Below are 13,014 nucleotides of genomic sequence, written 5' to 3'. Positions count from 1 at the left end.
TCATTTCAGTACAAAATGAAGGGCTTCATATTCTGCAGCATGTTCAAAAGCTAAAAGTTCATCATTTCAGTACAAAATGAAGGGCTTCATATTCTGCAGCATGTTCAAAAGCTAAAAGTTCATCATTTCAGTACAAAATGAAGGGCTTCATATTCTGCAGCATGTTCAAAAGCTAAAAGTTCATCATTTCAGTACAAAATGAAGGGCTTCATGTTCTGCAGCATATCAGATCATAACCAAGTTGAAATTCTTCACTGGTTTCCACCCTGAAGTGATGAGGTTTTGTAATCATTCAGTGGGTAAGGATTTTCTTGGCATAAGTGAGAGCGCTCTGAAAATCAGAGAGAGTTTGCAGCATCCAGCAAGTCTTGCCCTGGATGTATCTCACAGGTGCTCAACAACAGGATAGCTCAGGCAGATGGGAAAAACACGAGATGTGAGGACAGCTCTAGCAGAGGAAGGCAGCCTTAAGAAGCTCATATTTTGCAAGCACTAGTGCATTATCTGTATTATAATCATGCCTAAGAGAAAAGACTTAGTTCCTGGGCTTTACTGCACACTTCACTTCATGATTGTGTTTAACTGATAATTTTAACAAAGAAACACTTTCTTCATACCCTTAGTCAGCCCAGTCCCTCAAAAGCTGTAATATACAGACATAAAAAGCCAGTTCCTGTCCATGAATTACATGTGAAATCAAGGCAGAGACATGAAAGGATTGCCAGGGTCATGTTAATACAGATGGATGGACAGACTTTTTTGGCAGCAGAGGGGCAAGCCCTTAGAGTGAGGGAAGGCTGAAGAGCACACAGGTGAAGATAGGGGCCTTGCCTGGGCTGGGTCACCAAGTTTAACAGTGTGCAGCAATGAAATGCTGTTCAAGCTAGGGGAATAATACTGGCCTAATCCAAACAGAAGGATAGGGCACACATGCACAGTTTTTGTGCTGTGTATGTACCCACAAGTTTCCAAAGTGGCACTGGGACTCTTAGGAAGATACACAGGATGGGAAGAAAGGGAAGTCAGACCTGGAGGGTCAGTGCAGGTGAGGACAACAGGGGAATGCCAGGATGGAAGGGCAATCAGACAGGTTTCTTTTGCAGAGTTAGGGATAAAGCTGCTCTCAATTTCTATCTGTGCAGATCATCTGAACCAGGTGGGATTATTCCCCACGAACATCTCTTGTCAGCCTGAAACTCTGACGGGAGCCGAAGGGGTTAAAGCAGCCTCCACTACGAGGGCTAGCAGGGAACGGCTCCTGTCAAACTCCCTCAAGCTGGGGAGTCCCTGGCGACAGGACCGCCAGACCACCCTCCTCTGTCAGGAGTCTCCTCCTTTGGACGGGATCCCGGGGAATTATAAAGTTGCCGCGGTCTCTTTAAGAGCTGCTTATTAGTGTGGACGGCACGATCCACTGCGGTGCGGGCGCGGGGTAGGGAGTGTCCGCAAACTACCGTGCTCTAAACACGTTAGGGAAACCCGATAGGACTTACACACCGACGCACGAAAGATCACTTGTAAGTACACTGATGATGTTTTAGACTTGATCCCGAAATGTGATTTCAGTGAAACGTTTCTACTCTTTTTTCCCACTGAAGGAGGCTGCGCGACAGCTCAGTAAAATCTCTGCCCTATGAGCAAGGCACAGTGTAAGAGTGAGGCTCCATCCTAAAACCACTCGTTCTCCAAGAGACCTGCAAAGAGATTTGCTTAAAGTCACAGTGTAAAGGTTTGTAGCAACTGGAAGCTGAACTGAGAGGACCTGAATCAGAGATCAGCTTCTCAGCTAGGAGAACAGTCCTTGCTTCTCTTTTCCTTTCTATTATTCCTCAGTAGAAGAAAAGTATACAGTGCCCTTAGTTTCAGGAAGGGGAGGATATTGTGACTTACTGGAATCAGGGCAGTAAACAAACAACGTGCAGGTTGTTCACAATGAATTCCTCAAGAGAATTGCCTCAAAAAGCACCTACTGATTACTCAACGATGAGGGGCCACCTGGAAAGGGGCAAAGATGGGTTATGCAGAGACAAAATAGTGGATCGTTTCTTTGCTAACCAGTAATGACACACGAAGAGTAAGGAGGGTCTAGTAGCGTAAGTACAGCAGAGGACAGCCAACACTTACTTAGACAAATACCTGGCATATATAATGTCTTAAAAATAAACACTTCATGATGTTCAGTAAGAAAATGTCTACCACTTAGGAACCATACACTAAATACCTAGAAATAGCAATAGGAAATCTGTTAATGAAGAAATGTGGGGGATTGTGTGAATGACTAAACATACATCTTACTGTGTTTGTACAGTACGTATCACAATAGGACACGGTTACAATTGACGTGTGGGCTCTACAGTATAGGTATACATATATTTATAAAATACATAATATACCCTGTCTATCAGCCCTGCAATAAAAACTGAATCTGTGGCTTCGAGTTTACTTACTGCAGACATGTGCTCCCTAAACTTTCTGGAGTACTGTCAGACAATGTCTCACAACAACAGTCAATTACTGTCTTACTCTGAAGAGTTTTGCATGGGCATGTCAAATGCGGGGAATCACCTAACCACAGCCTCTTTGTTTATAATATCAGGATTTCATCTGTCAGTCCCAAACGGTATCTTTTTTTCCTTTGACTTATTCAAAGGCATACATCCAGTGTCGGTTTGCAGAACATCAGGCTTTATTTTTCACTTCTTTCTGTATGTTCTTCAAGCTGTTTCACTTCAGTTATCTCTTACTGACCTAACAAAAAAAAAACCCACAACAACCCAGTCCTCTTACTATGGCAATTTCTAACCAAAACATCTCCATCCAGAGGGCCACAATTCAGAAGAAGCCTTACTTTTGGCTTTCTTTTGTTTGGAAACATGTTTGCAGTCAGATTCTACACTTGTTTGACCTTCCAGTTACAACACAACCTGTAAGGAAACCAGCCTGCAAATCCACAAACTGTAAAATAGGAGCATAAGAAATAATATCTGAAAAGATCTCTAGAGGCGTTTGAATGATTCATATTTTGGTCTTAATTGTATTAAACAAGCCATTCATAGTTTGCATGGAAATTAAGGTAGTCCTACCTTCTCCAGGCCCACGATGAAATGTGTTGATCTGGTAGAAACTCATGTTGCCGGTTTCATGAACTTCAGGCTTGGAATTTTAGAAACTGTGGGACAAGCTAAACCACGTTTACTGTAGCTGGGCTGCCATGCAAGGACACTTCTCAACAGGACAGCAGCAAGCAGAAGCAAGAGATGCAGAAAGCTGTAATACTCAATACGAGCAAACACTTGTTGGGGACTTTGCGTAAAGAAAGATCAGTGCATCATTTGTCCTCTACAGTGCTCACAGGAAATTGGACAAATCACCTTCACTTCCACACATTTCTGATTCTGCCCTATCCCCTACTTTGCAAATATAATTTCAAGAATAGCAGGTGAACATGGTATCGCCAAGGAAGCAGAGGAGTCAGCTCTTATCATGAAGGCCCTTCATCTTCTCTTCAGATGGCCAAATGTACATCCCATCGCAGTGGCTGAAACAGAAATCTATGAAGTCTTGATGATTCGTTGCTGAGTAGCTTGATGAACAGGAGAATCAGGGTAAATACAGCAACACCAAAGACTTGGAAACAATAGCGCCATCAAAAGCTTGAAAACGAGCACCATCAAAGACTGGGAAACTTCATCACTATCAGTGGAGACTTGGAGGCTTTGTCAGTATTGATGGATTTTACGGCAAGGTGTAAACTGGAAACTTGTGAGAGGTCTGTGTGTGTCACACTTCCACATTTTTAAGTGTGAGAAGTAAAGGGTCATATAATGGTGATTCAAACAGGAGACTATTATCCCTTTTTAACAAGTGACACAAAATTTGGAAGAAGCAGAAAGAACAAGAGGAGGCAGTGGACAAAAGTATATACCTCATCAGTAGTTCCAATATATTCAAAGAAGTCTCTTCAGCCAAGTGTCAGTGAGAGCTTTTCACATAGTTCACACTGTCTCTGAAGCACTCTGACATCTCTCATCTGCAAGGGATTTCACAGAACAGTCTTATGAATCAAGAGGTTGCCAATAGCCATTAGACATGAGAACTCTTCTCAAGAAACAGTGGCACCATCACACGGATCATCTTTGGCATCAAATACGAATCAGAACATTCAGAACAACACATATGTCCTGAATTGTGACCACTCTATCCCGAAATTCTCCGATATTCACAGAAAGACCCTTTGCAACCAGCCATCACTTTTCTTGTGAATACAGATATGATATGAAACAAGTGGACTTGCAGTTATCACCATTAATAAATTCTTTCAAAGCCATCAGTTCAACCAGATATACACATATTGAGTGTCCTGGGTTTTTGTTGCCTACAGTGAACAAGAAAGCTATTGAGAACAGAAGCCTTGATAAAACAGCTTCCCTTTACAAACAATAGGAGCTGCAGTATCACAACTGCTGCTGCTTCAGGAGAAAGCAAAAGTGCTGTCCTGCTTTCACAGCACTATTTACAAACAGCAGCGTGGCCTGCCAGTGATGTGGCATGGTGTTCTTTAAGACAATGTCCCTGCAGCTGATGGGTGACCTTGGAAACAGTCGTTCACCACACAGCAAAAAACCATCCAAAACATCTTCACAATGCCATGCTACAGTGGACCAGGATAACTTCAGATGCCATACAAACTGCAATACCGGAAGGCATGATCATGGCACGTACCAGGAATATGTTATGATGTGCTCTTGCTAATTTGGCAATGCCCATTAGAAGTGCAAATTGATGCCAGGACTGGATAAAACCTGTACGGATCACTAAATATACTGACAGCTCGCACACTGAGGAACCATGCCAAGATAAAAGTTACATTCTTTGCAGCTTATGTGTCTATTTGCTTTCATAAAGTAAGGAAAAAAATGCTCTTTCACTGACTTCTGTGAACACCCTACTTGCACAAATGTAACTGAAGCCTAACATCCATTTTTCCTAAGGTAGAAAAAGGAACCACATCAAGCTTCCTCTCTGAGATATGCTGCCTTTATGGCACATGGCTGGAGCAAAGCACAGTGAAAACTAGTGGTAAAACAGTGTTGTGGTTGAACAGAGAATATATAATGAAGAAGAAAAAAATAAAAAGGATCACTGTTATAGATGGAGTTTTCAAGCAAAAATTGCCTTCATTGAAATAGATTTTACTAACTTTTTTCTTTCCTATTTCTTTTCTTACCAAGTTCTCTCTCTCTGGCCTTCCACACTTGTGGCCATACTGGTGTTTCCTATATGCTTTTGTGACTGTTAGTTTACTAACCCAACAGAAGATAGAATTTTTTTCCCTTTTTACTGGTTAATTTTATGCCTTGTTAACAATTAGAACATGTCAGGGAGGGGTCCAGTGCGTAACAGGTTTGGCAATATAAGCAGCAAGAATATGTCACTAGGACCAGGGAGGAAGATAGGCAATGGGAATTCTGTGGCAATTACACATTAACTTTTCTCACTGCCTCTCATGTCCTTTGGCTGTACTGTTCCACAGTAAAGCAGCTCAGCATATACAGGTCTTATTTTCTCTTATTTCCAGAAACACCTTGTAAAGTCTAGAATGACAGCATATGATCTTCCTGTGTTCTTTCAACTATCCTCAATTGATTCCTTAATTTCATCTTGCAACTGTTTCTTTCTGCTCACTTGTTCTTTCTGCAGTGGGTATTCCACTTGATTCTTTCACCATGTTCTAGCAGTAAGATCTTAACTGCTCTCCTTCTTCACCTTTAGCCACAGTCATCTAGTCCTCTTTCTGATCCACATTAGGAGCTCTAAATTAGCAAAACCATGAGTAGTCACTGTAGTTTTCCATTTAATAGCATTATAATCGCATGGGTGAATTCTTTCACTAGAGTGCATACTGCCAATTTTAATCCTATGTACAGTAACAACTGATTTTTCATCAGCAGAAGTACTGCAATGTGCAGAGTTTCTACACAAGTATAGAAGGTCCTCCAACAAAAAGTAAATAATACATACCAGATTGAACTCTGTCATTAAACTAAGCCAGCTGCAGAAAGCTTTACTGATGCTAATGAAACCTCTCAGTTTTAAAGCCCAGGCCCTAAGGAGAACTCAGAATAAAAAGATTAAGCAAAACATGATGTAAATGAATTTAAAAGGCTGTAAGAGGAGATAAAAACCCTCATATATCATATACTTTTTAGATGCTTGTTACTTAGCCATCCTTCTCATGGCAGAAGCAGAGGCTCTGCTTTATCAGTTTTAAGTACTTAGGGACTTCAGGTGTGCAGCCAGCTTTGGAAGCACTTGTCACATTAAATGTGACTCCCCTCTTTCAGGAAAGAGAAATCCATTAGTTGTGCACAACATAACAAGTGTCTCTGACTCAGTCTCTGTAGATTTACATTTTTTAGCTATCCCAGTGACAGCTGAGGAACTAGTTGCAGCAGTAGAAGCTATCTTTGCAGTATCAATCCTTCTGTGACCACATCTCAACCTCAGTACACAGCAAAAAGCCACTGCAGGTAGAAAGCAGCCATGCCAAAAAACCCCAACCATACAGTGACTATGCATATGATAACTTTCAACTATTGTCCTGTAAGAACTGGAATAAGTTGGAAGACAAAAAGAGATTGCCAGCTCCCAGGAAATCTGTGAACATTCTACTATGGCAGGTCAAGCACAACTGCATTTCCCAAAGTTACACACTGTTTTTTAAACATCTGAGCATAGGCATAACTTCCCTTGGGTTTTGATTTCTCCTTTTCAAGACATTAGACTTGACCAGAAACATAGCAACCATAGCTCAATCCACGTCATATTTCACAAAGGTGACTAAGCTGAATCTTAGGAGGAAAAAGCAGAGGTAGACAACAAAGGGAAAGGTGATTCAGTAGCACTTTGTCCCCAGTACTTGCTCAGACTCTTAGAAATTGCTTCAGGACAAGGTTATAGGGAAGACTAGACATAATGATTGCAGAGAGATTAATTGCTCCGTGGTATGTACATTACAAGCCCTTAGGAATAAAGCAAGCTTCCCTGCAGAGCAAGCTGATAAGTGAGCTTACTGTAGGTACTAAGTTAATCAGTAGCAGTCTGGGCAGAAGTTAGGGTAGATAGCAAGATGAAACAGGGGAAAGGTGAAATGCTTCCTAGAGACTGAAAGAAGAACCATCTTCTTCAACTCGATCATTTACCAAAGGTCTTGGAAGTCTGGGGAGATCCCTACTCACTAGTTATTCCAGTCCTCAAAAAGAGTATGAGGGAAGACCCAGGGAACTACAGACCTGTGAGTCTAACCTCAGTTCCTGGAAAAAACTATGGAGAAGATTATACTGGGTACTACTGAAAGGCATTTAAACAATAATGCAATCATCAGGCACAGCCACCATGGGTTCACAAAGGGAAAATCCTGCCTAGCTCATTTAATATCTTATATCTTATAAGGGCACCCAAGCAGTGGATGAAGGGAAGGCAGTGGATGTAGAAATTCCTGGATTTTAGTAAGGCTATTACTATGGCAGCATCCTTCTGGACAAGTTGCCCAGCTGTGGTTGAATGTGCCCTGAGGAGGGCAACAAAGCTGGTGAAAGGGCTGGAAGGAATGTCCTGTAAGGAATGGCTAAGGACTTTGGGTCTGCCTTGTTTCAAGAAAATGTGGCTGAAAGGAACCTCATTGCTTTCTACAGCTTCCTGAGGAGGGGAAGTGGAGAGGGAGGCACTGATCTCTTCTCCCTGACATCCTGGATGCATGGGAATGGTTCAGAGCTATGCCGGGGGAGGTTTAGACTGGACGTTAGGAAGCATTTCTTTACTGAGAGGGTGGTGAAACCCTGGAGCAGGCATCCTAGAGAGGTGTTGATGCCCCAGGTCTGTCAGTGTTCAAGAAGCATTTGGACAATGCCCTTAACAACATGCTTTAAGTTTTGGACAGCCCTGAATTGTTCAGGTGGTTGGACTAAATGATTGTTGTAGATCCCTTCCAACTGGAATGTCCTGTTCAGTTCTATTCTATTCTGTTCAGTTCTATTCTGTTCAGTTCTGTTCTGTTCTATTCTATTCTGTTCTGTTCTACTCTACTCTACTTTACTCTACACTACTCTACTCTATTCTATTCTATTCTATTCTAAAGATTCATATGGTAACAGACTTCACAAAGTAATTCAGTACCTGTTCTGTTGCTTATCAGTACCTCTCATTCCCAGATACATCAAGGAGTAAAAAGGATTTAAACTCATCCCTCTTTGAAATAATAAACCATTGCCTCCTTCGTAAAATCAAACAGGGGATAAAACAACATGTGACAAACAGCACGCAATCAGGATCAAAAAATGTACAGATTTCCATTTTACAGAACTCACAAATAGATTTACGTGCAGGCCATGTGATGTGGGCTGGGCCAGCAGTCCTTCCTGCTTTGTGAGGCAGAGATCAAGATTCCTCTGATGCGTGGGGCGGTGGTGGTGGAAGAACATAGCTTTCAGGGCGGTTTATCTCATTAAAGTAAAGCAGACCAAACAGATCCGACACAGGTAAGCACTGCCCCACTGCTCACTCCGCCCTCTTTCCTCAGGAGTTTCCTGCTTTTGTGGGATAGACCTAGAAGAGCTGCAAAAGAGTAGAAGGTATGTGATCATCTAGAAATTGCTTTGGATTAAGAACCTGGAAAAACAAGGTTTCCCACTCAAAACTCATACGACGGCATCTTCCCATCATTCAGTAGTGGCTGGCTTTTAGTTTCAAAAGAAATCTTCATTGTCTCCCTACAAGAAAACTCAAAAGGAGGGAGAGTTTTCACCAGTGTCCCATCCTCAGGTCAGAAGGGCAAGGAGCAGGGACAGAAATGCTTGCACATTTTATCTTGTGATGAAGAGAGAAGGTAAAACATGACTGTTTCTACCTACCGAAACCTGCCTCTGGTAAGTATATGCTGAAAAACAATGTGGTTCTTTTTCTGGCATTTGTATGTATTCTATATGTATCTATTTATGCTCTAACAGGGGAACGCACTTAGTGTGCAAAAGCACACAACGTAACATGGAAACTGTATTTGTTAGGAGATGCATGCTCATAAAAAAATGCCCATTGTGTCATGCTTTTGTCCTTGGCAGTGTCTTCATGAAAATAGTGCAATATATGTAAGTGAGTATAACACATGCAAAATGACAGACAAAAATTGTTGAATACAGAGATCCCTGACATGTGTTTCATATTGACTGCATGTAGTGCAAGTGCTGTCTCCTTCCCAGAGATGGGGTTTGGAATGGGGGACAGGAGAGGCTCTTGTGTGTGAGGATGGTGCAAAAAAAGCACATCAACACAAAAAGAACTGAGGATATAGGCAAATATTCAAACACATGCCTACGTCTTGCTAAACCAGACATACCCCAGCTGCATCTAGAACCTAAAGTAATGTTATTGCTATAATGCTACACTGAAGTTACATGTTGTATTTACTGGGGCAGACAGCCCCATTAATAAGGCTACTTTTTTTCCAGGATCTGAACTAGTATCTGAATGTTTGCTATGCAATGTACAAATGTCCTAGAATTAACCTTTAAAGTTATTCTGTGTTTCACCTTCATAATAACCACAAATCTGCATCCTAGACTGCTCTAAGTTCTATTAAGAAGCTAGTCCTTTTTAGATAAGCCGGGCAATAAGTGCTCATGGTCTGTTTATGCATTTTAGGTCTGTGTGTTCAAATGCTCCCATTATTCAGTATGCATTCACATAGGAAATGCTAGTACATTTACACTGGCATGCATTTATGTGTGGATTTCCCCGGGATATTATGTATGTGCATAGCTGCATGTTCTCATGATGGCATGTACTCGAGTATGTATGTTCTTATTTTGGTCATGATATTTATGACTTCTGTTTCATGTTGAAAAAACTATTCCATCTTCCACAGATGTCTGTCCCCTTAACTGCGCATCTGTTTTCAAGTGTCTGCTACCATCATCTGTACTACCATGTGGTTAGAGACACACTGGAAGAACATCCGCCAAGCCTTCTTGCTTCTTTTCACTGCTGCTCTTCTCATTGGGGTCACCATGCTGGCCATTTCATCTAATGTCAATCCAGTAGGCTACTTCTTCCTAGGGGTAGGGGGAGTGTGCCTGATTGGCTATTTGCTGAGTATGTTTGTCGAGTGTTACCTGAGGAATCAACAGCGACATGACGCAAACGAGATACCTCCAAACAGGCAAAGCCAAGCAGGGTAAGCAACAACCTGGTTATTCCTCTTACTTTAACTCTCTCTCCTCAGTCCTTCTCCTAGGACACAAAACACAGACTCTATTCCAGAAGACTAAAGTTCTTTTTCTGTCATTTTCCTTCATTCTTCAGGTGGAGGTTGCAAATGTCTCTGCCATGCATGTGCTGTATCCTGTCCGATATGTATTTTCTTCCCCCTAGGAACTGATCCACTAACAATTTCCAAGGTTAAACAGATCCAGATGCAGTTTTATATTTCTTTGCGTAATTAAGTCTTGCCAAACAATGAGTCAGACAAGGAAAAAGAAAAACTGCTGAGGCAATACTGAATCTTAGCTGGGTTTAGCTCTATAAACCTTATCTCTAGAGCAACTGTTCCTCAGCAAACTTTTAAAAAGGAACCTGTAACTGGGTGTGTTTCCAGTCTTAAACACCCAATTGCACACTAATAAACCCCGAGTTTGAGAGGCTCTGAATTCTTCCACATCTTTTTGGCTTCATGCACATTTGCAGGTTCTCAGTGTTATCTAATTTAACCCCAATTTACCTGCAGTAGTTGAAGAGTGTAAGTTTACTTGTATCTTTGCTTCCTTGTCTGTATAATCCAGATAATCATTATCACATCCATAAATGACTTGACATGCTCAAATACAGAGTTTGTAAGACAGCAAAATGTTATTGTGTGTTTCTTTTTAGAAAGAGTATGCAAAAAGGAGTCTATATTCGGCTTTGCTAGCTTGGGAACTTACTAGAAGAAAATTACTATGTTTATTTAAAAATACGACCTAAAAAGGAAAATGTTTCTAAAATAACATTTTTCTCTGCAGATACTCTTCTTAACATAAAATAATTAGTCCTTGTTTAAACTAAATTAAAATACTTGTTTTTTTTCCTGATAAAAATAGATGAACATTGAGCTCACGTATTAAAAAAGCAAGGTCCTGTTTTATTCCAAGAAATACTTAGTAGTAATTCTCAATACTAAATTTTAACTGGTAGAAGATTTAACATGAGGGACGTCAAGCCAAACCTAGGACACTGAATTGAACAGTGTGGGTTTCCTCACTTATTCCGGAGAATGTGGGGAAATGGTCTGATGAGCCATTCTCCTGATCATGAAGCAAGACATTAAGTTAGCTGTACAACTGAGCTGATCCAGTGGCAGAATATCACATACAGTAATCCCATGAGAGATAGAGTGTCTCAGTCCTATCTATTGATTGGTCCTAATAGTATATTATCTGCACTACCTTCTTCTGCATAAACTAAGCAGTAAAATAATCACTATAACTGCCATTCCTCTTTTTGCACATAGGGTGAACGCTGCCTATGAAGCACCTACGTATGAGGAAGTGATGACCATGTCAGTTCCAGCAATATGGACTATTGCATCCAATCCAAGCTTAGTACCCTCGCCACTTAGTGAGCCTCCTCCTTACAACGTAGTTATTGAATCATCCATCCAGGAAGAAATGATGGTGGAGGCTCTCAGGGTGTCAGTGGCACCAGACCCAAGGTGCACTTCTGAGACAGACACAGGATCCAGGATGCAGTTGCAACTGGTGCTGCCCCCAAGACTGCAGCGGTTTGTTTCAGACATCCATGAAGTGAAAGGTGTTGCAGACACATTTGAACCACTGGAGCCACTCACTCCACCGCCTGCTTATGAGAGTGCTGACAATGATGATGTCTTTGAAGATGCCTTCCAGCCCTCCATATTATGATTCATTTCACCTTCCATGAATGCAGAACCAAATCCTCTGCCCAATACAGAGGGAAGGTGAAAGAGCAGAGATTTTTCACACCTGAAACTGTAGAAGTTTGCCTCACTGTTCTTTGAACCAGAGCTGAACTACGGACACAGCTTCTGATGTCACTAGAATCTTTTGCACAAAATACAAACCAATGCAATACCACAATGCTTTGTCTTGGCAGATTCGAAAAACTACTGGGAGGAAAGCTGTATTATACCTGGCAACAATTCTCAAACTGGAGATACACCTTTATGGGGAAGGAGTCTGAATCCTGAGAAGAGGTTGCCAAAGGACCTCTGAAGGACTGTAGGATGCAGCCAGGAGAAGCTGCCTGGGAAAGGGGAGGAATAGATGCAGCACTAAGTAGGTTCTGCCTGTGCATTACAAACACCTTTGCAATCATCAGTCACCCTAAAACCCCTACTGAGAGACTGAGGCTGTAGTTCCCCGAGTTGCTGCTTTGCAGCAATACAAACTTACAGTCTACATTGTTGCTACCTGTCTGCTGCACTTGCTGGGCATTCTCAGTGTGACTGAGGGGAGGGTGACTATCTTCCTCTGGAAGCTGGCACCACCTCATGCTTGTCTCTTGGGGTTGAAAAGCTTATGGCAAGCATGGCACCATGAAATTACTTCAGTCCTTCACAAGGTTCTCGTCCCACACAGCCTGCAGTGGTGGACAAGAAGGAGATAATAGCAGCTCTTCTCCTGTAAGAGGAGCTGGCAGTGGTCTTTTACAATGGTAGAGTTAACATGACAGGCTCTGCAGCGTTAAAGGGATCTGCAGTATGCAAAGAGACATTCATGTCTGGCAAGTGTCCAAATATAAACAATGAAATACGGTGTTCCAAATCTCTTTATGAAGGAGAGCAGCAATGGTCAAAGCTGTGTCTCGTATGACTGCATCACCTTCGTATGAGAAACCATCAAACCATAGGCTAGAAGCAAATAAATTATTTCTTATTGTTTGATTCTTTTAAGATCAAAAAAAGAAATAAACCACTTTTTATGTTGTTTATAAATAAACAGAACTGCA

General features: G+C 41.6%; 1 protein-coding gene across 1 annotated transcript; it reads left to right on the top strand.

Annotated features, from left to right (window-relative positions):
* Positions 1-9,980: 9,980 nt before the first annotated feature.
* Positions 9,981-11,948, top strand: TMEM139 (transmembrane protein 139). The gene is made up of 2 exons (XM_010009853.1): positions 9,981-10,228; positions 11,540-11,948. The coding sequence occupies exons 1-2, from the start codon at positions 9,981-9,983 to the stop codon at positions 11,946-11,948; spliced, it is 657 nt and encodes a 218-aa protein (XP_010008155.1).
* The last annotated feature ends 1,066 nt before the right edge of the window (positions 11,949-13,014 follow it).

This window comes from Nestor notabilis, unplaced genomic scaffold (assembly GCF_000696875.1).
Source record: "Nestor notabilis isolate BGI_N333 unplaced genomic scaffold, ASM69687v1 scaffold8642, whole genome shotgun sequence".
Classification (NCBI taxonomy): domain Eukaryota; kingdom Metazoa; phylum Chordata; class Aves; order Psittaciformes; family Psittacidae; genus Nestor; species Nestor notabilis.
The sequence above is the reverse complement of the archived record's forward strand: the minus strand, read 5'-3'. Positions and strand labels throughout refer to the sequence as shown.